The sequence below is a fragment of the Anolis sagrei genome, chromosome 3 (genome assembly GCF_037176765.1).
Source record: "Anolis sagrei isolate rAnoSag1 chromosome 3, rAnoSag1.mat, whole genome shotgun sequence".
In the NCBI taxonomy this organism is placed as follows: Eukaryota; Metazoa; Chordata; class Lepidosauria; order Squamata; family Dactyloidae; genus Anolis; species Anolis sagrei.
The window spans coordinates 227,048,304-227,073,581 of NC_090023.1; the positions used below are offsets into that span (position 1 = coordinate 227,048,304).

The 25,278-nt window shown below is 39.4% G+C and overlaps 1 protein-coding gene across 4 annotated transcripts in view; it reads left to right on the forward strand.

Moving 5' to 3' along the window:
* Positions 1-8,265: 8,265 nt before the first annotated feature.
* PASK (PAS domain containing serine/threonine kinase) overlaps positions 8,266-25,278 on the forward strand; it is a 31,207-nt gene continuing 14,194 nt past the window's right edge. Inside the window, exons 1-11 of one of the 4 annotated variants that reach the window (XM_060767948.2) lie at positions 8,266-8,432; positions 11,174-11,388; positions 13,418-13,653; positions 13,857-14,027; positions 16,413-16,553; positions 17,092-17,226; positions 17,440-17,754; positions 18,239-18,398; positions 19,027-19,198; positions 19,335-19,745; positions 23,414-24,507. In XM_060767948.2, coding sequence (XP_060623931.2) covers positions 11,223-11,388; positions 13,418-13,653; positions 13,857-14,027; positions 16,413-16,553; positions 17,092-17,226; positions 17,440-17,754; positions 18,239-18,398; positions 19,027-19,198; positions 19,335-19,745; positions 23,414-24,507 — 3,001 coding nt within the window. In that variant the 5' untranslated portion in view covers positions 8,266-8,432; positions 11,174-11,222. The remainder of the gene's footprint in view (positions 8,433-11,173; positions 11,389-13,417; positions 13,654-13,856; positions 14,028-16,412; positions 16,554-17,091; positions 17,227-17,439; positions 17,755-18,238; positions 18,399-19,026; positions 19,199-19,334; positions 19,746-23,413; positions 24,508-25,278) is intronic. The other 3 variants (XM_060767949.2, XM_067465941.1, XM_060767950.2) reach the window with 3 other exon arrangements.

Consider the following 25,278-nt stretch of genomic DNA (forward strand, 5'->3'; position numbering starts at 1 on the left):
TAGATCTAGGGAAGTAATGCTACCCCTCTATTCTGCCTTGGTTAGACCACACCTGGAATATTGTGTCCAATTCTGGGCACCACAATTCAAGAGAGATATTGACAAGCTGGAATGTGTCCAGAGGAGGGTGACTAAAATGATAAAAGGTCTGGAGAACAAGCCCTATGAGGAGCGGCTTAAGGAGCTGGGCATGTTTAGCCTGAAGAAGAGAAGGCTGAGAGGATACATGATAGCCATGTATAAATATGTGAGAAGAAGCCACAGGGAGGAGGGAGCAAGCTTGTTTTCTGCTTCCCTGGAGACTTGGACATGAAACAATGGCTTCAAACTACAAGAAAGGAGATTCCATCTGAACATGAGGAAGAACTTCCTGACTGTGAGAGCCGTTCAGCAGTGGAACTCTCTGCCCCGGAGTGTGGCGGAGGCTCCTTCTTTGGAAACTTTTAAACAGGCTGGATGGCCATCTGTCAGGGATGCTTTGAATGCAATATTCCTGCTTTTTGGCAGGGGGTTGGACTGGATGACCCATGAGGTCTCTTCCAACTCTAGGATTCTATGATTCTATATAATATATAATCATAATAAGATCAATAAAACATTTCCGTCTCCTAGTTAAAAACAAGGTCCAGTCTTGTCATCCAATCGTTCCATATTCCTATGTCTATTACACTGCCTTAAAGATTTCCAAACACTTGCTCAAACAGCCAGGTCTTAACTTTCCTCCGGAATGTTAAAAGCGAGGGGTCTGATCTGATGTCCTTTGGAAGGGTGTTCCAGAGCTGAGGGGCTACCACTGAGAAGGCCCTGTCTCTCACCCCGCCAAATGTATTTGTGACGCAGGCAGGATCGAGAGCAGGGCCTCCCCAGATGATCTTAACGTCCTAGTTGGTTCATAGGAGGAGATGCATTTGGACAGGTAAGTTGGGCTTTATAGGCTAAAGCCAGCACTTTGAATTGTGCCCAAAGCAAACTGGCAGCCAGTGGAGCTGGCACAACAGAGGAGTAGTATGCTCCCCGAGCGCCGCTTCTGTTAGTAACATTATCTGCTTTGAACTGGAATATAGAATTATAGAGTTGGAAAAGACCTCATGGCCCATCCAGTCCAACCTCCTGCCAAGAAGCAGGAAAATCACATTCAAAGCACCCCTGACAGATGGCCATCCAGCCTCTGCTTAAAATCCTCCAAAGAAGGAGCTTCCATCACAGTCCAAGGCAGAGAGTTCCACTGCTGAAAAGCTCTCACACTCAGGAAGTTCTTCCTAATGTTCAGGTGGAATCTCCTTTCCTGTAGTTTTGTTATGGCTGATAGGAGAGATAATACCAAGAGCGATCCTTTGTTTGAGGCGGAAAAGGTATGTTTATTTTCAGCTGAGACCCTGGCGTGGAATCACGTCCAAAAGCCAACTAGAGCCCCAATAAAGGATTGACTTTACCTTATATACATCTTCAAATGCAGGTAAACAAAGAAACATGCTTCTACATACATAAAATCATCACTATGTCACTTTTGCATCATAGACATATAAAATTATATCTTCCTACATGCAAGGGGCATGTCTCTATATTTTTTTTCTAAAGCAGCTTACAGCAATAGAGATAACTAGAATTCAGCTTACATAGATCCACCAGGGGCTTACTTTTGACCTGTCAGGAGGGAGGGAGAGAAACTCCTTACTTTTAGAAGTAAGAAGATATGGCCTGTGCTAAGCTATATTAGTCTTTGTAGTGTATAGATAACATACCCCCCCTTCTCCTCCCCTTTCAACACAGATCTCCTTCAGCATTCCTCTGTCCTGTCAGCTTGGCTTCCTCATACAGAGAGAACCTGATTTTTCTATACTTCAGTGCTTCTAATGTATATACAATATATGTATAAATATCTATATTCCCAATATCTCGACATCCATTTGAAGCCATTGTTCTGCGTCCTAGTCTCCAGGCCGGCAGAAAACAAGTGTGCTCCCTCCTCCCTATGACCTCTCCTCACATATGGATACATGGCCTTCATCATGTCTCCTCTCAGCCTTCTCTTCTGTAGGCTAAACATGCCCAGCTCTTTAAACCTCTCCTCATAGGGCTTGTTCTCTAGACCCTTGATCATTTTAGTTGCCCTCCTCTGGACACGTTATATGGCAGTGTGGACCCAGATAACCCAGTTCAAAGCCGATATTGTGGGATTTTTTTATGTCTTGATATTCTGGGTTATATGGCTGTGTGGAAGTGCCCTCAGTTAATACGCACCCATGCCGGATAAATATAGTTTCTGGTTGGTTGAGAGTTATATATTTAAAAGGCTCACCATACTATACCAATGCCATAAACTCTGTATTGACTTCATGTTGAAATACAGTAATTAGAAGCAAATAAAAGACAAACTCAATAGAACACAATTTTACTGTTTTTACTGTGTTATAAATTGCCTTTATTTGCTTTTATAATTAATTCTATTTATTTTATTATCATTTTGCCATTTGCTTGAGTGCCGTTTAAATGAGAGCCTACTATATATTACATTCATGCATTTATGGATAAGCCTGTCTAAAAAGCATAAGGGCCCTTCCATGAAGGCATATAACCCAGGATATCAAGACAGAAAATCCCACAATATCTGCTTTGAACTGGGTTATCTGAGTCCACACTGCCATATATTCCAGTTCAAGGCAGATAATGTGGGATTTTATGCAACTGTGTGAAAAGGGCCTAAGAAAGAGTCAGATTAAAAATGAGCTGCTTCCAAAAAAAGGGAGACAGAATGAAGGCTTTTCTTGGCTATCCTACTCTCAGTGATGGAAACAATAGTGGCATTCTGCCATTGAATATGGATGCATTGGTATGCATACTCTATACACTCAGGATGTGCTTGCACTGTAGGTTTAATGCAGTTTGGCCACATTTTAACTGCTATGGATCAGTACTACAGAATCATGAGAGCTGTCGTTTTATAAAATATGTTTTCCTTCTCCAAAGTAGGATGGTACCAAATTACAATTCCCAGGACTCCATAGTATTGATCCATGGCAGTTAAATTGGTGCCAAATGGCATTAATTCTGCAGAGTAGATGTGCCCAAAGTCATACTGCTTTTGACTAATTCCCTTTTTAAAAATTTTACAAGCCTGTAATAATAATAATAATAATAATAATAATAATAATGAGAAGAAAGCCCTGCTTCTCGAGATTGAATGTTATTTTCTTATATATTCTGCCTCTTTGGAAAAAAGCAGAGATACCAGTTTAGGAGTGATATATTTTTAAAATTGGATCTTTGTTTGCTTGAATGTTTAAACTTTTATGTGAAATATATAATAACATGCATTGTGTCATTTTAAATATTAGTTTGCTAATAATAAAAAAATATTTAAACCATATTTACTACCGTATTTTATCATCTGTGACAAATTTCCGTAATCAAGTACTATATACTAAGTATATTTCTTCTGGCTACCCGATTAATTTCATAGGCTTTTCTTAGCTAGTTATGTAATATAATAATAATAAAGGTAAAGGTTTTCCCCTGACATTAAGTCCAGTCGTGTCTAACTCTGGGGGGTGGTGCTCATCTCCATTTCTAAGCCGAAGAGCCGGCATTGTCCATAGACACCTCCAAGGCCATGTGGCCGGCATGACTGCATGGAGTGCCGTTACCTTCCTGCCGAAGCGGTACCTATTGATTTACTCACATTTGTATGTTTTCAATCTGCTAGGTTGGCAGAAGCTAACCTAGCAGATTGCCGCTCCCTGAATTCGAACCTGTGACCTTTCGGTTAACAAGTTTAACAGCTCAGCAGTTAACTTACTGCACCACCGGGGCTCCATAATAATAATAATAATAATAATAATAATAATAATAATAATAATACGCTTTATTTATAGTCTGCTTTATCTCCCTGGAGGGACTCAGAACAGATTACGGAACACATATAAGGCAAGCATTCAATGCCTTTTTACACAAACAATGACATACAATAAGGTCATTGTTTGTGTAAAGGCCACCCCCTTTTTCCATTTCTGGCATCTGGAGGCAATGTTCAACCTCCAGCCATGGGGAAGGGCTCTTGTTCCATTTTCCATGCCGAAGGAGCCTGCTGTCCATAGACATCTCCGATCTTTTTGTCAGCATGGTTGCATGGGGAGCCCTTTAAACCTTCCCACAGAGGCAGTACGTATTGATGTACTCGCATTGCATGCTTTCGAACTGCTAGGTTGGCAGAAGCTAGGACTAACAGCCGGGAGCTCACCCCGACTCACAGCTTCAAACTATTGACCCTTCGGTCAGCGGCCTTTTCTGCAGCTTGCAGCTTTAACCACTGTGCTACTATGGCCTCTATCTAATATTTAATATAAATATTGTGTTTTGCCATTACAGTCAAACCTCCATACTTGTGGGTTTGACTTTTCCAGATTTGATCTTTCATGGATTTCATTAAAGTGTTCTCTGTAGGTCTTCCAGTGCAACTTTATGACCAACCTCTGCCATAAGTTGATCATAGAGTCATGTTGAAAGACAAATGAGTTCCTAGTGAGAACATTTCTCTAGGAATCTCTAGGTTTTTCAGTGCAATTCTATGGTCAATATTTGATGGAAGTTGTGCCGGACAACCTCTGAGGATGTTTGCCATAGATGCAGGTGAAACGTCAGGAGAGAATGCCTCTAGAACATGGCCATATAGCCCGAAAAAACCTACAACAACCCAGTGTTTCCAGCCATGAAAGCCTTTGACAATACATGTGAAAGCATTACTTTCCAACCTCTGATTTACATATAGTTAATGTACCTGTCTCCATTATACATTTATTGTAACCCCAAATATATTCATTGGGATGTAACACTAATTAAACACTATAGGGGTGCATTTATACTGTAGAATTAATGCAGTCTGACATGGTGTAACACTATTGAATCCTGGAACTTGTAGCCTTCCTTGCCAATCAGTGCTGGTGCCCCCCAAAAACCCCCACAACTCCCAGGATTTCATTGAGCCATGGCAGTTAAAGCGGTGTCAAACTGCATTCATTCCACTTTGTAAATGTACTCTAAAGCTATTAAAAATTTATTTATTTATTTACTGTAATTGTATACCGCCTTTCTTAGCCAATTGGCGACTCAAGGCGGTTTCCAACAAATCAGTATACATAAAACATAATATAGATAAAAAACATTAAACAGTATAAGACATCACAAAAGCAATAAAAACATCATCATCAGTGTCTCATTATTCTCAGCATTGTCCAATTCCATTGTCAGGTCATTCAATTTCCTATATTAGCAACTCTGTCTTTGTAAACGCTTGCTCGAATAGCCACATTTTAACTTGCTTCCACAACATCAAGGGAGCAGATCTGATCTCCCTAGCCAAGGGGCCACTACTGAGAAGGCCCTGTCTCTTGTCCCCGCCAAAATGAGGGTGAAAATGGCACAGTATTTTAAATACTTGATAAAAGAGTCCCAGCATCACATTGGCTATCATGACAGCTACAACTTCAAAGTGCAGAACTGGCAGCAAGCTGTAAAACCAATTCCAGATTAACTTCTGTGAAGCAAAAGCATTTTAATGAGATATGTTGCGTTACCATAAATTTTGTTATTACAATTTATGTATGGTCCCCCTGGTGATGCAGTGGATTAAACTGCTGAGCTGCTGAGCTTGCTGACCAAAAGGTCGGTGGTTCGATCCAGGTTTGCTCCTGCTGTTATGCCCAGATTCTGCCAAAGTATGCAAATGTGAGTAGATCAATAGGTACCGCTTCTGTGAGAAGATAACAGTGCTCCATACAGTCATGCTGGCCACATGACTTTGGAGGTGTCTATGGACAACGCTAGCTCTTCGGCTTAGAAATGGAGATGAGCGCTACTCCCCAGAGTCGGACATCACTAGACTTAATGTCAGGGCAAAACCTTTACCTTTTATGTGTCCACATCTCATTATGAGGGCTTGGTTTGACTTCTGGTTTGCTAGTGATTACTGTGTCTCAAAATGATGCCAGTCTAAAAGTGTGTCACCAACATGAAATGTTTAGAAAGCTCTGATCTGTAGAATACGGAATAGTGTTACTCTGATATTGGAGAGAAAGGTACAAATTGTCGCACATCCTTCACTTTATCCCCCGCAAACAAACATTACATTTTTATTTATATAGATAAAGGCATTATTGGAGCCCCCGGTGGTGCAGTGGGTTAAAGTGCTGAGCTGCTGAGCTTGTGGACTGAAAGGTCGCAGGTTCGATTCCGGGGAGCAGCGTGAGCTTCCGCTGTCAGCCCTAGCTTATGCCAACCTAGCAGTTCGAAAACATGCAAATGTGAGTAGATCAATAGGTACCGCTCCGGCGGGAAGGTAACGGCGCTGCATGCAGTCATGCCGGCCACATGACCTTGAAGGTACCTATGGACGACACTGGCTCTTCAGCTTAGAAATGGAGATGAGCACCACACCCCAGAGTTGGACATAACTGGAATTAATGTCAGGGGACAACCTTTACCTTAAAGGCATTATTATTATTATTATTATTATTAAATAAAAGATTATATATTTTCTAACTCTTTCCTCTGCATAGGTGTATATTTTGAAACTGCATGATATAGCATTGTAGATGGAGCCTTGCTATCTGCTGGCGTTTTGTTTCAACACTTTTTTGGATACCAAAATCTTAGGATGCTCAAGTTCCATCACATGCAATGCCATAGTAAAATTGTGTCGTGTATATAAAATGGCTAAATCAACGTTTGCTCTTCAATTATTTTTTTTTTAGTATTTTCAAGCCATAGATGGTTGAATCCATAGATATAGAGGCCTATGTGTATTTGGAATTTTTTTTTTAATTGTTCTCTTTTCATCCTCGTTTACTGTGAAGGACGAGGAATCATAGTATCATAGATTTGGGCCATCCAGTCCAACCCCTTGCCAAGAAGCAGGAATATTGCATTCAAAGCACCCCTAACAGATGACCATCCAGCCTCTATTTAAAAGCTTCCAAAGAAGGAGCCTCTACCACACTCCAGGGCAGAGAGTTCCACAGCTGAACGGCTCTCACAGTCAGGAAATTCTTCCTAATGTTAAGGTGGAATCTCCCTTCTTGTAGTTTGAAGCCATTGTTCTGTGTCCTAGTCTCCAGGGAAGCAGAAACAAGCTTGCTCCCTCCTCCCTGTGATATTTATATATCTCAAAACAATAACAAAAACTAAAAACAAAATAAAAAACCCCAAAACCCCCAAATTAATGCTACCTTATTTCTTTGCTCTTGGGCAAAGAAAGCTGAAGACCTTGAAAGACTACATTCCCAGGATTCCATAGACAGGATCTACACCGCACTATAATCCAGTTTCAGAATATGGATTATCTACAGTAAACCGTATTATATCAGTCTACACTGCCCTATAATCCAGATCAATGAAGTTAATCCCCTTTCTGAAACTGGATTACAGGGCAGTGTAGACTGATATAATCCTGTTTACTGTAGATAACCCATATTCTGAAACTGGATTATAGGAAAGTGTAAGAGTAAACCGGATTATACATTGCCCTATAATCCAGATCAATGCAGTTAATCCCCTTTCTGAAACTGGATTACAGGGCAGTGTAGACTGATATAATCCTGTTTACTGTAGATAACCCATATTCTGAAACTGGATTATAGGAAAGTGTAAGAGTAAACCGGATTATACATTGCCCTATAATCCAGATCAATGCAGTTAATCCCCTTTCTGAAACTGGATTACTGGCCAGTGTAGACTGATACAATCCGGTTTACTGTAGATAATCCATATTCTGAAACTGGATTATAGCAGTGGTTCTCAGCCTGTGGGTCCCCAGATGTTTTGGCCTTCAACTCCCAGAAGTCCTAACAGTTGGTAAACTGGCTGGGATTTCTGGGAGTTGTTGGCTAAAACACCTGGGGACCCACAGGTTGAGAACCACTGGATTATAGGGAAGTGTAGAACCAACCCCAGAACTCTCCTTCTGTCCAAGTGTGTTGGTTCACCCATTAAACTACAGCTCTTATGAATCCATAGCCCTGAGCCAGGGCATTTAAAGTGCTGCCAAACTGCATTAATTCTACAGTGCAGACGCGCCCAAAATCAGTGGGGTGGGGATCCTTGATCAATCCATCTTGAGCCACTCTGTCGCGTCCTTAGCAACTGTTTGCGCGGGAATTTTTGTTGCTATTGTTGTCGTTCCTTTCGAACATTGGGCCATGACATTGATTGGACGCGGAGTCGGTCAATTATAGGGTTCTCACGGCCATTGGCTTTCGAAGGTCTCCGCCTCCTCGTGTTCCGCCTTCGGACAGACCTCGAGGCTCCAAGCTTTCGCCTCGGGGGAAGGTTAGCTGAGCGGCCGAGAAAGGGCTGGAGCCTCTTGTCAGCACCAGGGGTACATGGAAGGAAGAGCAAGGCAGCCTCTGAGCATGTGCAGAGTGTATTCCCCTCTGGGATAGGTAACCACAGTTCTGGCTTCTTTTTGAGTCGACTGCTCCACCCCCAAGTATTGGATTTTCTAGGATGTATCTGCACTGTAGAAGCAATGCAGTTTGACTCCACTTGAACTGCCATAGCTGTGTAGAGTCATGGGAGCTGTATTTTGCTTAAGGCACAGATTCAAGGTTGCTGTGAGTTTTCCGGGCTGCATGGCCATGTTCCAGAAGCATTCTCTCCTGACGTTTCGCCCACATCTATGGCAGGCATCTTGAGAGGTTGTGAGGTCTGTTGGAAACTAGAAAAATTGGGTTTATATATCTGGGATGTCCAAGGTGGGAGAAAGAACTCTTGTCTGCTTGAAGCAAGTGTGATTAGCATTGAATGGCCTTGTAGCTTCAAAGCCTGGCTGGTTACTGCCTGGGGGATCCTTTGTTGGGGGTGTTAGCTGGCCCTGATTGATTCTTGCCTGGAATTCGCCTGCTTTTTGAGTGTTGCTCTTTATTCACTGCCCTGATTTTAGAGGTATGGGTAGTCAGATTTTGTTCATTTTCATGCTTTCCTCCTTTCTGTTGAAATTGTCCACATGCTTATGTGTTCCAATGTATTTTCTGTGTAGTCTGACATAGAGTGATCTGTGTGTTCTGTGTTCTCAAGTAATATGCTGTGTCCAGGTTGGTTCATCAAGTGCTTTTCTCTGGTTGAGTTAGTCTGCAGTGCCTTTCATGTTCCGTGATTCGTGTTTGGTCAATGCCCTGTTTGGTGGTAGACTTGTCCACAGCTGCATGGTATAAGGTAGACTCCTGCAGAAGTGAGAGGATCACTCTTGTTCTTTGCTGAACATAGCGTTTGTTGGATTTTCTTAGTGGGTCTGTAGGTAATTCTATTAATATGATAGATATAATTACAGATATTACAATATCTATCTATCTATCATTCACACCTAGCTCCAGCAGACAAGAGTCCTTTGTCCCACCCTGGTCATTCCACAGATATATAAACCCATTTTCCTACTTCCAACAGACCTCACTACTTCTGAGGATGCTTGCCATAGATGCAGGCGATACGTCAGGAGAAAATGCCTCAAGAAAATGGCCATGTAGCCCGAAAAAACCTACAACAACCCAATGTAATGTTCATTTGTGGGATTAACATAACTCAAAAACCACTGGACGAATTGACACCATATTTGGACACAATACACCTATTAGGCCAACGAGTGACCATCACTCATAAAAACACTGAAAAACACAACAGAAGAAACTTAACACGCCAAAAAACAAAACAAAACAACATTACAACACATGCACAAAACTACATATATACAAAAACATACACATATATTATTATTATTATTATCTTTATTTGTACCCCGAAGGACTCGATTTGGCTTACAAAGGCCAAGGCCTCAAAAACACAACATAACAATACAACACTTAAAGCAAATTAAAAACAGTTAAAGCAATATTAAACAACAAGAAATAAACAATACATCAAGACACTATAAAACTGGGCCAGAGTAATGGGTACAGGATTAAAAGTGCTGATGTGGCAGGTGATATGTAAGGATTATAGGGTAAGTGCAGTGTGCAGTGTGCAGCAATCTTAATTCTAATAAAGTGCTTTGAGGACTTGTTATTGGAGATTCCTATTCTAGAAAGGCACATCGGAACAGCCAGGTCTTCAAGTTCTTTCTAAAGACTGCCAATGTAGGGGCCTGTCTAAGATCTTTTGGGAGGGTGTTCCAGAGTCGGGGGGCCACCACATATACACACATATATATATATACATATATACGCATATACACACACAAAACACATATACACAGACTGGGCCACAGCAACGTGTGGCAGGGGATGGCTAGTAATAGCATAATTACGATAGATATTACGATAGATAGGTAAAGGTTTCCCCCTGACATTAAATCCAGTTGTGTCCGACTCTTGGGGTTGGTGCTCATATTCATTTCTAAGCCAAAGAGCTAGCATTGCCCGCATACACCTCCAGGGTCATGTAGTTGGCATGACTCAAGGAGCGCCATTACCTTCCTGCCGGAGTGGTACCTATTGATCTACTCACATTTGCATGTTTTCAAACTGCTAGGTTGACAGAAGCTGTGGCTGACAGCGGAAGCTCATGCCAATCCCCGGATTCGAACCCGCGACCTTTCAGTCAACAAGTTTAGCAGCCAGCAGTTTAACCCACTGCGCTACCGTGGGCTCCATTATGATAGATATAGATAATAAATAATAATAAACTTTATTTATACCCCGCCACCATCTCCCCGATGGGGACGGAGCGGCTTACATGGGGCCAAGCCCGGACAACATAATACAACAAAATAAAACCAGAGCATAAATAATAAACATGAGTCTCCCATGTCTGAAATGCCTGGAACCATACTTGTCGATTTTGTTGGATTTTGGAATATCTGTATTTGAATCCACATGCATAACAACAACAACAAAGGATTTGATAATAATAATGAGTGATCTTGGAGATGGGAACCCAAGTCTAAACATGAAAACCATTCATGTTTAATATATACTTTGTAGACCAGGACTGGGCAAACTTGGGCCCTCCAGGTGTTTTGGACTTCAACTCCCACAATTCCTAACAGCCTACCGGCTGTTAGGAATTGTGGGAGTTGGTCCAAAACACCTGGAGGGCCCGAATTTGCCCATGCCTGGCATAGGTGCATCCAAAGATATTGAAGTTGACCTGCTGAGTCCCAGATCTGACTTGCTGTTCATGTTTCTATTAGAGATGCTAGATTTTTTAGGGGAAAGCAGCGCCCGGATGCAGATGTGAGCATGTCATCCAAGGAGGGCCCCTCTTTGAAGGAGGCCTCTTTGGGGTCTTCGGTAACCCTAAGCCTTCCTGGGGTCTGCGAAGAGCTGAGCAAGACCTTTCCATGGACCAACAAGAAAAGGAAAAGCGGCCTCTCCAAGCTTTGCAAGAAGAAAACATCTTTGTCAGGTAATGTATTTGGCAGCACCTTCTTCTCAATGAAAAGTAGAAATATCCCTTTCAGCAACTTGGGCTATTGGATGGAACTATTTTACAAAGAAGCTGGTCTGAAAAGGAAACATTAAAGCAGATTCCCCCAGATGTGCTGTACTACAAATCCCACCAATTCTTGGGCTGTAGTCAAAAACATATTGACAAGCAGGTTGGAGGAGACTGATGTAAGTTAATGGTAATTGTGGAGGATATTTACTGGAAAAAGGAGCAGTAGTGCATCATAAGTATCTTTGAGTTCTGGAGATATTTGTTTCCTAACATACATTTTTTTCGTGTCAGGAGCTACTTGAGAAACTAAGTAGCTTCTGGTGTGAGAGAATTGACTGTCTGCAAGGGAGGCTTCTCTCATGATCCTGCATGAGAAACTGGAACTGACAGACGGGAGCTCCTCGGATTAGGATTGTACTATTTCCTAACACAAATAAGTTATTATTATTATTATTATTATTATTATTATTTCCTAATCGATATTGTACTTTGAGTACTGCATGCTTAGAGTGCTGTGGGAGCTCCTCGGATTAGGATTGTACTATTTCCTAATACAAATAAATTATTATTATTATTATTATTATTATTATTATTTCCTAATAGATATTGTTCTTTGAGTACTGGGTGCTTTGAGTGCTGTGGTGTTTACCTTTGAATATGTTTTGATGGATTTTAGTGCTGTTTAATTCTGTTTTAATGTTTGCATATTTGTATATTTTAAAGTGTATATGTCAAGCTACTTTGAGTGCCCTTTGGGAGAGGTAAAGCGAGGTATAAATAAATATAATAATAAATACAATTATTATTATTATTTCATCCCATGCCATTCATATAATGATTGCTATCCACTGCAGGTACCCTGTGCCTGTTCGAGATATTACTCCAAAGAAACTGATATAATTCTTGTTAGGGAAATCTACCCTAAAATATACAGCAGAGCATCCAAAAACAAACAGGATACACAAGTTGAGCATCAGTTCACTAGCGAGCAGAGCGTGAAGTGCTGTGTGATGTGGCTGTAAAGAATTTAGAGTTTAGGCAGGCAGAGTCTAATCTTAAAAAATCACAAAAGATTTATTTACAATAATAAGAAATAAATAATAATCAAGAACTGGGTCTGAGCTACTCTTAACACCCATCTCCTCTAAGGTTTCACGAGAGGAAAAAAACTCAATCACTACATCTCTCCTGACACATAAGCAGGGAGAAATCTCAAAGCACACAACACACACTCTCCATACTAAGATGTAAGAAGGCAGAAGTCAGATTCAAAAAACTTGCAGTAGAAAAGTATCTATTGCCCCCGGTGGCGTAGTGGATTAAAGTGCTCAGCTGCTGAACTTGCTGACCGAAAGGTCGCAGGTTCGAATCCGGGGAGCAGCATGAGCTCCCGCTTCTGCCAACCTAGCAGTTCGAAAACATGCAAATGTGAGTACATCAATAGGTACTGCTCCGGCGGGAAGGTAACGGCGCTCCATGTAAGCATGCGATCACATGACCTTGGAGGTGTCTATGGACAACGTTGGCTCTTCGGCTTAGAAACTGAGATGAGCACCAACCCCCAAAGTCAGGACACAACTGGACTTAATGTCAGGGAAAAAGCTTTACCTTTACCTTAAACAACCAATCAGAATGAGAGCAGAACAAGAGAAGAGAGATGACAGAGATACATTCCCAAAGGTCATACAGGAGACATGGGGGAAGGGAAAGCCACAGACTATTCTAATGCTAATTAACTTCTCCTCATTGGGGGCTGCAGACTTGAGCAGTGTGTGATTGAATTCCAAAACAATTCTTATTAACTACGTCTTTGAATTAAAGAGTGCTACGAGTACCTTTTAAACTTCTTTCTGTTTGTTGTGTGCCTGAGTCCTTTCCCTGCGCTTTTATTAAGTTATATTTTTGGACCTGTCATTGCTGTGTTGAATGATTTATAAGGTGCTCTCCTGAAATATCTCTGATTTTGAGAAAGTTCCTTGTTTTCTTTTATCTTTAGAAAATGGATGGAATTCCTATTGCTTGTCTTCCTTGGCGGCCCGGAATATCTGTACCAGCAAACTTCACAGCTCTTGGACCCAGTTGAAATCCACTTCTCTCTCTTGTTCAATATGCAATGCCTCTTCTTGTTCCCTCTTAAACGTCCTGGCCTTGGGAGAATCTACTCAGGCCCTGCCAACGTCTATTCGTAATCCAAACAAAGCCATCTTTACTGTGGATGTCAGAACAACTGAGGTATGCTGGGATTTGCAGTGTCACCTGAGGATTAGATTTCTGTATACACAAATGTGTTCTCCACTTTTAAGTGAATGGTTGGGACTTAGTATACTTCATCTGTTTTATTATTCCATTGCCAACAACAGGAAGGGTTTTTTTTTTTACTTTTTAAAACAGTAAAAGGGAAATTAAATTCACTGTTCTTATTCTTCTCTTTTTAGATTCTAGTTGCAAATGACAAAGCTTGCAAGCTTCTTGGTTATAGTACCCAGGAAGTGATTGGCAAGAAATTATCTCAGATGATTTCAAAATCCAGTTGGGATATTATGGAAGCACTAAAGGAAGATCGTACTGATGCTGAAGAACATGAACACGTTTTTCCTGGAATAGTGGTGTGTGAGACATGGAATAAATGTTCTCTAACATATACATTATGTCCTCTATTTTATTCTATTTTTCATAGAGTTGAATAGCCACAAAAGAACAAGCCAGGCATCTACAGCAATCCTACTTGTGTTATTAGTGTTATTTTTACGTACATCCCACCTTTCATGTTGAATCTCAAGCTAGTTTATAGAATATTAAAACCAGAAATAAAACTGGTTTTGTTCAAGTGTAATGAAGTATTTTAAGATTAGCTTTGTAAAAAACATCTAGATATGCAACGAAAGAATCAAAGTATGCGCATTAAATTGTATATTTACAGCAAAAAAATCTAGTGTTCAACTTTCTCAGTATACTGAAATAATAGGTCACGATGCATGTATAGATGTATAATAAATATGGATTTTTTTAGCACAACCATAATATGTATACATAAATTCAGGAACAAGACATTTTAATTTAAGATTAATAGACTGGCTGCATGCTCATTCAGTCTGCTGATGTGTTGAGAATAGTCTTTGAGTTGATCCTTCTCAATTTATATTTTCAAAAAATGTAATAGACTTTTAGTTTGGAAATTCAGCTTGTTGGTAAGAGAGACGTAATCTTGTCTTGTTTCCATCTCTCAAGACTTGGGCCCACTCACTATCATTATGTTTGTTTATTGCTTTCTTATGCTTTGTGTATATTGCTTATTGTATTCATATGTTTTGTATTTTACTGCAATGTTGTTTATTTTTTGTAATTTGTATTTTATTTTATTGTAATTTATTGTTTGGGCTTGGCCTCATGTCAGCTGCCCCAAGTCCCTGTTGGGGGAGATGGTGGCGGGGTATAAATAAAGTTCTTTATTGTTGTTGTTGTTGTTGTTGTTTAGACATTGAGGTTGAGGCCAGCCATTCCTAAACCCTCTGGCCATTGCAGTGCAGCCCTATACATTGTGTATTTATAATTCATAGACCTGGGATTCATTGAGAGACTCCCAGTTAACCATAACAAGGTTTAACAATTAACTTGGGTTTTCTCCCAGAGAAGGGATTGCTTAGCCTACTACTGTGCTGTTTAAGAGCAGGCCCTGAAATATGAAGGTATCGATAAGTCAAGTTTTTTACAGCATGACTAAATGTGTGACATCTTTTTGCTCTCATATATCAAGTTTTGGATTTAATGCATGAAATGTGGGTATTTGATTTTAGGAAAATAAGAAGAGCCTTGCTTTTGTTGGTTAAGATTTTCCGGAACAGATAAGAATAGTTGAATATGTTTTATCATATGCACAGAGAGCTTATCCTCAGTTCCATAAAGTGTCAGTTGGAGCTTTTTATATACTAGCTATTTGGCTTAAATTTTACAATCCAGTTCTACAAACGTTTGCTGAGCCCTGTTGAATTTGAGATGGACTGCAGCTATAGGCAAATTTCTATTTTTTAATATTTTCCGACGTCATGTTACATATTTGCAGTTGTTGTAGAATGATAGAACATTTTTTCAACAAATTTGAAATTGCGAAATTTTATTTCGGAAAGTCTTCTAGCATGACATAGTCTATCATTTGCTGATCTCTAGCACTGTGGCACATAATTGCCAATGTCAGTTGTGGTCTTTGGCAAGCTACTGTTCCTTATCTACTGTTCCAGTATTGAGCTTTTTTTTTTCATGTCAGGAGTGACTTGCTCGAGTCACTTCTGGTGTGAGAGAATTGGCCGTCTGCAAGGACGTTGCCCAGGGGATGCCCAGATATTTGATGTTTTACCATCCTTGTGGGAGGCTTCTCATGGCCCTGCATGAGGAGCTGGAGCTGACAGAGGGAGCTCATTCACGCTCTCCCTAGATTCGAATCTCTGACCTGTCTGAGAATCTCTGACCAGTCCTGCTGACACAAGGGTTTAACCCATTGCACCACCGATGCTTCTAATATTGGTCTAATAGCACTGAAAACATTTATTTAAAAGGTAACAGCTATGAGACACTCAGAGTACTCAAACTTCTACGTAAATAAAAAGTGTGTGGTCTTTTAAAAATGTGTATACATGCACACACACACACACACACACCCAAGTGAAGCATGGAGCTTCCAGCTCTGTGCACATAAAAGGAGTTTCATGTAAATTACTCAACAAAGGCCCAGGCACAGACCTTGAACAATACTCTATTATTATAATCCTTATGGATCCATGTAAAGATTTAGGCATGTTGGGGAAGCCTTCTGAAGCAATCTCTTTATAACTTGATACAGATCTATGGCCATAATAACTTAATATATATTCTTGAGTAATGTAAACTACGTGCTCCAAAACTCTACAGATATAAATGCAAACAAGTATGTAACTGGATCGATTAAATTCTGTAATCTGCAGATAGGAAGTTTAACGATGTGCTTTATTTATCCATAGGCAGATGTTATTTCCTGTAGCAATGAGAAGATCCCAGTCTCTGTTTGGACCAGAAGAATTAAAACACATCAAAATAAATACTGTGTGGTTGTTCTGGAGCCGGTGGAAAGACTCTCTGCTACTGTTTTTTTCACAAGCAATGTGAGTACAGTTGCTTAAAAGATTGTAAGATGGGTATTAAAGGATTTAACGGAAGCAGTTTTGATTTTCAGCAACACGAACAACATGCTAGCTGTCAAAGTCATGCATTTGATTGGTAGCTTGTATCTGTACAAGCTTGAAGTTATTACTCTCAGTAGGTTGTTTAAAATGACCTGTTGGCGGCTGTAATGGTTTAACCCTAAATTTATGCCTGGCAGGTGGTTCTTCTGTTCTGTTATTTAAGAACACTGAAGTTTTTTATTGACCCAAAGGGGCTGCAGAGTTTTGTGAAGCACTTTTGAATGTAAATGAGTTTTTAAACAAACATTTTTTTACATTGTATTCCCTGCTTTCTTGGATGTCTGTTGTATGACAGAATGACATTATATTTCATAAATGGCTAGACCTTGGAGGATAAGGAATCCACGTTTTAAAATGGCAGTTATTTATGGCCTCTTGTGTTACTTTCAATATTGTCAAAATGTTTTTGGATTGACATCTTTGCAATTATAATTCTGTGAATCTCTCTCATCTGAAGGGAGAGATTGTTTCCTGCGACCCGCTTTTTGCTCAGCTTCATGGTTATGCCGCCTCGGAAGATGTGATTGGTCATTACATAACAGACCTGATTCCTTCTATTCAAATCCCTACTCCTGGCAAAAAAATACCCCAGGTACTGTATTGTAAATTATTGACACTTGTTCTCTTGAATATCACTTGGGCACAGCATTTCTGCATAGACTTATTTATACGTAACTGTAAATTTGTGATAGCAAATTGAGGCCTCCTCCCAGTCAGAGTTCATTGGGTTTTCTTCCTACTGCCATTGAATATTTGTATTTGCTTAAACATTCATTACCATATGACAATAGGCTTCTTCTTTCAGAATATCAAGATTCAGAGATCTGTTGGCCGAGCGAGGGAAGGGACAACATTCCCGCTCAGCCTAAAGCTGAAAGTGAACTTGCCTGATCAAGAAAGTATCCCAGTACTAGATAACAATGAGCCCGAAGTTGAGGCTGACATTTCAGAAGACCACACAACATCCTTCCCCATGAATTGTTCTTTCTGTGCCACCATCTGGGTGTTTACAACCATCAATGGATTGATAACTGTTCAAGCCGACGGTACAATTTATGGAATCAGCAACACATTTTCTCTAATGCTGTTTGGTTATGAGAAAAAAGAGCTACTAGGACAGGTAACTATATTGTTGCCAGTAATATTTAGCATACTTTTTTCTTCGTGTCAGGAGTGACTTGAGAAACTGCAAGTCGCTTCTGGTATGAGAGGATTGGCTGTCTGCAAGGATGTTGCCCAGGGAATGCCCGGATGTTTTGCCGTCCTGTGGGAAGTTTCTCTTGTGTCTCCTCAAGGGAAGTTGGAACTGACAGATGGGAGCTCACTCCACTCTCCAGATTCGAACTGCCAACCTTTCGGTCAGCAGTCCTGCCACACAAGGGTTTAACCCATTGCACCACCGGGGATGCTTCTCATCTATCACACTTCTGTCACATAATAGAAACACAAATGGCTTTCTGCTGCTTAGGTTTGATTGAATATTGAGCAATATGAGATCACATAATTGTATGTCTCTTTTATCCAGTCTTAGATTGTATTGGCATCAATTTTTATGGAATGAGGGAAAGTCCATAGACTTTATCTTGTTTAATTCTGTATTCTAGAACATCACATTTTTGATTCCTGGTTTTTACAAGTATATGGACAAAGCTGGGAACTCCTCTCTGCAGCTCCAGAGGTCTAGAGGAAGTTCTGATGCAGAAAATGAGAGCAAATTAAAAAAAACCCGGGTGGATGGCTGTAGTACAGTGGAAATTAATGAAGGTTAGTTTATGCAAGTAGTGCCCCAAACACTACTTGTCTCTCTGTCTCTCTTCCTTAAAGGTAGGTTGTCACTGTCTCTCTTCCTTAAAGGTAGGTTATGTAATGCACATGGTGTATCCTTTATGCTTGTATAATGCATGTTGTGTACCCTTTCCTCTTTGCTTTGGCATATCTCTTCCCAAAAACAAAACAATGCCAATGTGAAATTAAAAGACAACATGTATTGATTTGAGCTTACTGGAGAATGTTGAGCTGAAAGTGTCCCTTTGAATTATGCTTTCATTTATTGTTTCATTTACACCAGTGGTTCCCAACCTTTTTTTGACCAGGGACCACTTTGACCAACATTAGTACCAAAAGGGTTGTGAATCACTTTTTGATCAACTTTAGATTTGGGCTGCTGATTCAGAAATTTGCATTGGATAGACCACAGCAGCTCTAGTGTCTGACACAGAACATATGCCTTAAATAATAAATAATATGAAAATATTAGAAATATTTACTGAATTTTTAACACTTTAGAATATTGTGTTAATCTCATGTCTTGAAGCAAAATATTATGGGACTTCTGGGGCCATACAAATGCTGAGTATGCCGAAAGGATCATTGCATTGTTTCTTTGATTCAGGAATCGCTCCATACACTACTGGGGATATGTCTTCGTTGGGCCTGCAAGAACAAGAATTAACTCGGAGCGATGGAGCACAGTTCCATAATGGGAATGGTACCCAGCAGAGAAATGGTGGCAGTTTGCTTACTTTTTTGTCACCTCCACCACAAGCATCCACGCCAGTTAATGGGTATGTTTCATACAGGTGGCATTTAACCAGTAACAAATGTATATTAGGTTGTGAATGTTATATCGTAGGATGGAAAATATATTGAAGAAGATTCTCCCATATTCTGCATAACATAACCAGTTAATGTTTTTCCCAGTAGAGATTCCACAGTTAGCATGAATGTATCTGCTGCTGATCAGGTTCTGCCTTCTGAGAGACTATCTAAAGACTGCACCGATCATCAGGCAAGAAAGCCAGCTAACTCCCAACAATGTGAAATCTCTTCTTTAAATAAGTCTCAATGTGAACTCTGTCTGTTAGAAAGTAGAACTGAGCAACAAGAAAAGGATCTTGTCAGGAAAAGTTGTGGCCTGCTTCAGGGAGAAGAAGAAGGTGATGCTATAGATACCCACAGTTTTCGTTTTCCACATGAAAGGATGGAATCTGTCCCAGTAATAAAAAGTGATGGAGCAGAGCTCCAGAAAAGGGAAGAAATACTGCAGGATGGTGAATTTAACCCACCTTCACTTGTGTTGCCACAGGCAGAGGTGTCTACATCAGTGAACAGGTAGGTTGTGTACACATGAGTGGGAAGCCTTTTAAAAAAAGACGTGTGTGCGCGTGCATGTGTGTGTATGTGTGTGTGTGTATATATATATATAAATATATATCATTAGATATTAAATTTGAATATATTAACACATATATAACTGAAAATATAGAATACATCCAACAGCACCACAAAGTACAGAAAGACATTCCTGTATATACTCGTGTATAAGCCAACCCGAATATAATTCGAGGCACCTAATTTTACTACAAAAAACTGGAAAAATGTATTGACTCGAGTAAAAAACCAGGTTGGGAAATGTAGCTACTACTGGTAAATTTCAAAATAAAAATTGATACCAATAAAATTACATTAATTGAGGCATCAGTAGGTTAAATGATTTTGAATATATACATCAAACTGTAATTTAAGATAAGACTGTCAAACTCTGATTAAACCATTATTCTAACCTTCTTCAATGTAAATGTGCATACATATCCTTCCAATAATAATAAAGAGAGCAAAATAATGGAAATATAATAACAGTAATAATAGAGTAAAATAATAACAGTAATAATAGAGTAAAATAATAAATGTAATAACAATAATAAATAGAGTAAAATGATAATTGTAGTAATAACAATAAATAGAGAAAATAATAAATGTAATAATAACAATAATAATAGAGTAAAGTAATGTAATAGTAATAATAATAATAATAATAATAATAATAATAATAGAGTAAAATAATAAATGTAATAATAATGATAACCCAGCAAAATAATGAATAACTTTGACTTGAGTATAAGCCGAGAGGGGCTTTTTTAGCCTAAAAAAGGGCTGAAAAACTCTGCTTATACTTGAGTATATACGATAGGTAAGCAGAAGGAAGTAGTGCTATCTGATACAAACCTCACCTTTATCACTAGTGTAAAAACTGCCACCGTCACCTATATATCTATTTGTTTGTACCCTACATTGATTTTCTATTTGTCAGGAAAACAGCATTTAATTTGTCTTTTAATTATTCTTTCATGCCGTACATTCTTATATTTAATTGATTCTTAATTTCTGTACTTTGTTATTTAAGCAACAAAACAAAACATTGTCCTTAAAATCTCATCTCTTTCTTTAACTTTATCAACAGTCAATTACTGTTCAAAACCTGTTGACATCACCTCCCCTTCTCAGTATCAAATACAATCCAGTCTTGTACAAACTGTTCATTGGGGTGTAGCTGAGTAAATTATTCATCTCTGCAGTGTCTAAGTATCTTACTAATCCATTCCTTCTCAGATGGAATCTTTGATCTTTTCCAATATTTGACAAAGAGAAATTTGTGCTTCTGTCACCATTTCTCGAGCTAGTTCACCAATCCCTTTTTTCTGTATGATTGTCAACATAAAAAAAACAAAACACTTGGTCTTATCAGTAGCCAGAACTTTTTAGCTTTACGACAGTTCTGTCAAATGTGGAAAAAGCGAGAGAGAGCCTTGAAGTACAGTTGGACTCCCTTATCCATGGAATATGTTAGGATCAGGATTGCTTTGACTTACTTAGAAATAAAAACATTCATAATTTAAGTTGCTACAAATTCTGATTCCAAAGCAGACCTTGCTTCCAAGATGGAAGAGCAGATAATTTCTGTGTGTGTGTGTATATATTCAGCATCCATCATCAGGTAATGAGCAGAATGCGTGAGCCGACTGTCATGGATCAAACTCCTCAGATATGAATTTGCTGCCTCTTCTGTCATCTCAAACAATACCAATGGAATAATTGATTCATTGATAAGTGAGTCATCTAGTAATGTTCACGTCTGTGAGGTAAAGTTGCATTCTAACCATTTCTTACCATTTACTTGGAAATAAACATCTTAGATTATAGCCTAAAATTATCCTAGGGCTGCTTCAATTATTTTTCTCCCTTGAGATTCTCAGATGCATTGTTATTGTCTGTGTCATGCCATGTGATCATGGAATGATTCATATGGCGCATGACAGGAATTGCTTAGTTTGAAATATTTTATTTAAATCATGCCTTATGCCAATCAAAAGTTTCAAAGGTATTATGCATTCTTTCAAAAGGAACAAGAACTTAACAATGTAAAAACAGCTCCACCCCCAAACAAAAAGGCGTAATAATAGGGATTCGAGTGTTTATTTGGCAGAGGATATTTTACAATATTGATCTGCTCTCACCACCACTGTCCTTGGTAAAGCAGTGGGTTTAACCCTTGTGCCGGCAGGACTGCTGACTGACAGGTCACGGGTTCGAATCTAGAGAGAGAGGGTTGAACTCCCTCTGTCAGCTTCAGCTCCCCATTCAGGGACATGAGAGGAGCCTCCCAGAAGGATGGTAAAACATCAAACATCCAGGCGTCCCCTGGGCAACGTCCTTGCAAATGGCCATTTCTCTCACATCAGAAGCGAGTTGCGGTTTCTCAAGTTGCTCCTGACACACACACACACACAAAACCAAAAAATTATTATGGTGTAGAAGTCATTTGAGTGGTTCCAGTCCGCAAGCCACTGGCTACCATTTCATGGTGAGTTTCCAGGTAAGAAAGAAATAGGAAATGGGTATAAATATGGAGCAGGTCACTGGCTCATTGGAGAGAAAAACCTTGACATTTCTTCCCATCAGATAGCTTACGAAGCACTGTTACAAGTGATGTCTTGTTAGAGGCTTCCTAGGCTGGTGTGAAGGAGATATCTAGACTTACCATATATACTTGAGTATAAGCTGACCCGAATCTAAGCCGAGGCATCTAATTTTACCACAAAAAAACAGGGAAAATGTATTAACTCGAGTATAAGCCGAGAGTGGAAAATGCAGCAGCTACTAGTAAATTTCAAAATAAAAATAGATACCAATAAAATTATATTAATTTAGGCATTAGCAGGTTAAATGTTTTTGAATATTTACATAAAACTGTAATTCAAGATAAGGCTGTCCAAATTTGATTAAACCATTATTCTAACCTTCTTCAATGTAAATATGCTTACATGTCCTCCAATAATAATAAATAAAGTAAAATAATAATAATAAAGTAAATTAATAAATGTAACAATAATAAATAGAGTATAATAATAAATGTAATAACAACAATAATAAATGTAATAATAACGATAACAACAAAGTAAAATAATAAATAACATTGACTTGAGTATAAGCTGGGGGAGACTTTTTCAGCCTAAAATAAGGACTGAAAAACTAGGCTTATACTCGAGTATATACAGTATATTCCTGCACCATTTAGAATAAGGCAGGGCTCATATGATCTGCATTCTTTGCCTTGGTTATGGAACCCATAGCTAATTTTTTTTATTTCCATGCTTTACATCTGAGTTATATTCTCCTTAATAATCTTTTCAGTTGTGATTTCTAATTTTGGGTGCATTCATATATTTAATTTAAACAAGCTGTATTTACTGGATTGCTGTGAGTTTTCTGGGCTGTATGGCCATGTTCCAGAAGCATTCTTTCCTGATACTTCGCCTGCATCTATGACAGGCACCCTCATGGTCAAAGATCATGGGATCTTTTGCTTATATGATGGTTGAAATATTTTGATTCAAATAAAAACAATGATTAATATGAGGATCAGAAAATATTAGGGAAGGAGATCCTTGCCTCTTCATAATAACGTGACCAGTAACTTCTCTTGTTTTTTTTAATTGCAGGGAAGATACAGCAGGTAGCCATGTGCTAGATCCTGATGAACTTTTTCCTTCTGAGAATCTACAAGATGGACACTTCACCAAGACTGCAAAACCTCTAAGTTCTCAGGAAAATGAAGCTTGTTTCTCACAACAATTGCATATGGAGCCAAATGTGTTAGAAGATGAAACTAAAGTGCAGGAGAGGGTTCTCTCCAGGAACAGATCTGACTTGCTTCAGAAAGAAGGAGAAGATGGTCTTTCTGATAAACATGCTTCTGGTTTGCTACCTGAAACCTTGAACTGCCAATATACCCCTACATCTAATCGGAGAAGTGGTTCTCTTCTGGATGATGAGACTTCAGCCATTCATATACTAGATGACTTTAGACATGAGACAAGTGTGCCTTGTGATGCTGTTCATGTATCATTTGGCACTCCAACTCTGGATGAGCCAATGTACAATGCAGTGTGTTGTCTCCAGGAAACCCGTGGGCCTTTGGAACGTAGGGAAAGAAATGGGGGCCTTGGAAGTGTTCCATTAGAAAGTGACTTGCCAGCCTTTTTGTCTGAGAAAAGGAGCATCAGCTCTCCTCTTTCTGTAGGACTGTTATCTCCTTGTGATGACCTTGCAGTTGCAGAGGGAAAGACCACTGATGTGACAGACTCTCTTTGCTGCGACATGAAGGATTTGGCTGTCGGTAGTGGAGAAGCATGTTCAGATGCACCTGAACTGACACAACTCTCGTTAAATGAGGAAGATCATGGTCAGTCCCTGGACCGGGTGAATAATACTTCTGCAAGCAATCAAATAGAGCTCCTCTTGAAAGGTGATTCTCCAACTTGCTGTCGGAGAAACTTGGTCGCTAGTAAACATTCAGTCCTCTCTAGTTTAGATGTCTCTAGAAACTGTTCTTCAGGGTCTGGAGAGAGCACGGGCCCCCACCTAGAAATGCATTCTCCAGGCAATGAGGAACGGTCCCAAGAAGAATTTATGGCATTAAAACAAGTAACATCTACTCCGGTGAAAGCGCTATCTCCAGGAATCAGTTTGAACAACGAGATCCAGGAAGGAAGCTATGCAGGCAACTGCTACCACAGAGATGGTTCCAAGCTCAGTAAGTTGGAAATGGTCGTTTTCCCCCTCCTTTCATATTTTAATTTAATTTAATTTGATCATATTTTGATCAAAAAATTACAAGAAAAGGATGTTTGCTATAAAAGTGTGGTCAAAAGGATTTTAACCAACTTGTTCTTTAATATATTGCCCATCCAGGTTTGGAATGCAGTAAAAAATCAGCAAAGGAAAACATTAATTCTGTTTTAATCCCTCCACATTTTGCAGATTTGATTACTGTATTCATGAATTTGATGCAAAATGTTATCTCTAGGTATCTCTAGGCCTCCTGTGACAATATAGTTAACTTCCTTCAGCAATACTGGAGGATCTAAAGAAATTTCTAGAGAGATTTCAATGCAGTTCTGATAGGTGGTCAGTTGCCAGCAGAAACTGGTGAAAGAGTCATGTTTGAAGATCTAGAAATTCCTACAGGGATCGTCTATTTTTTATTTTTCACTTTCACTGGGGTCCTGTGTTCCTAAATCCAGCAAATCTATTTATTTAGTGACAAAAACATTGCATAAATAAGTATAGAACTGATAAAATAGAGGGAGCACAAGTGTCTAAATACTTTTAGACCAAAAATGGGCAACAGCGACCTCACTATCTAGCTTTAAACAGTTCTTCATCTGTGCATGAGGCAGGGCATTGTGGGCAAGCATACTGATGCAGAGTTGTTTGTTCTGCTCCACAGTCACACAAGGTGGAGGATTCTTCTAAGTACTGCCATTTAGCCAGGTTGTCTTTTGATCTGCAAACACCACTTCTT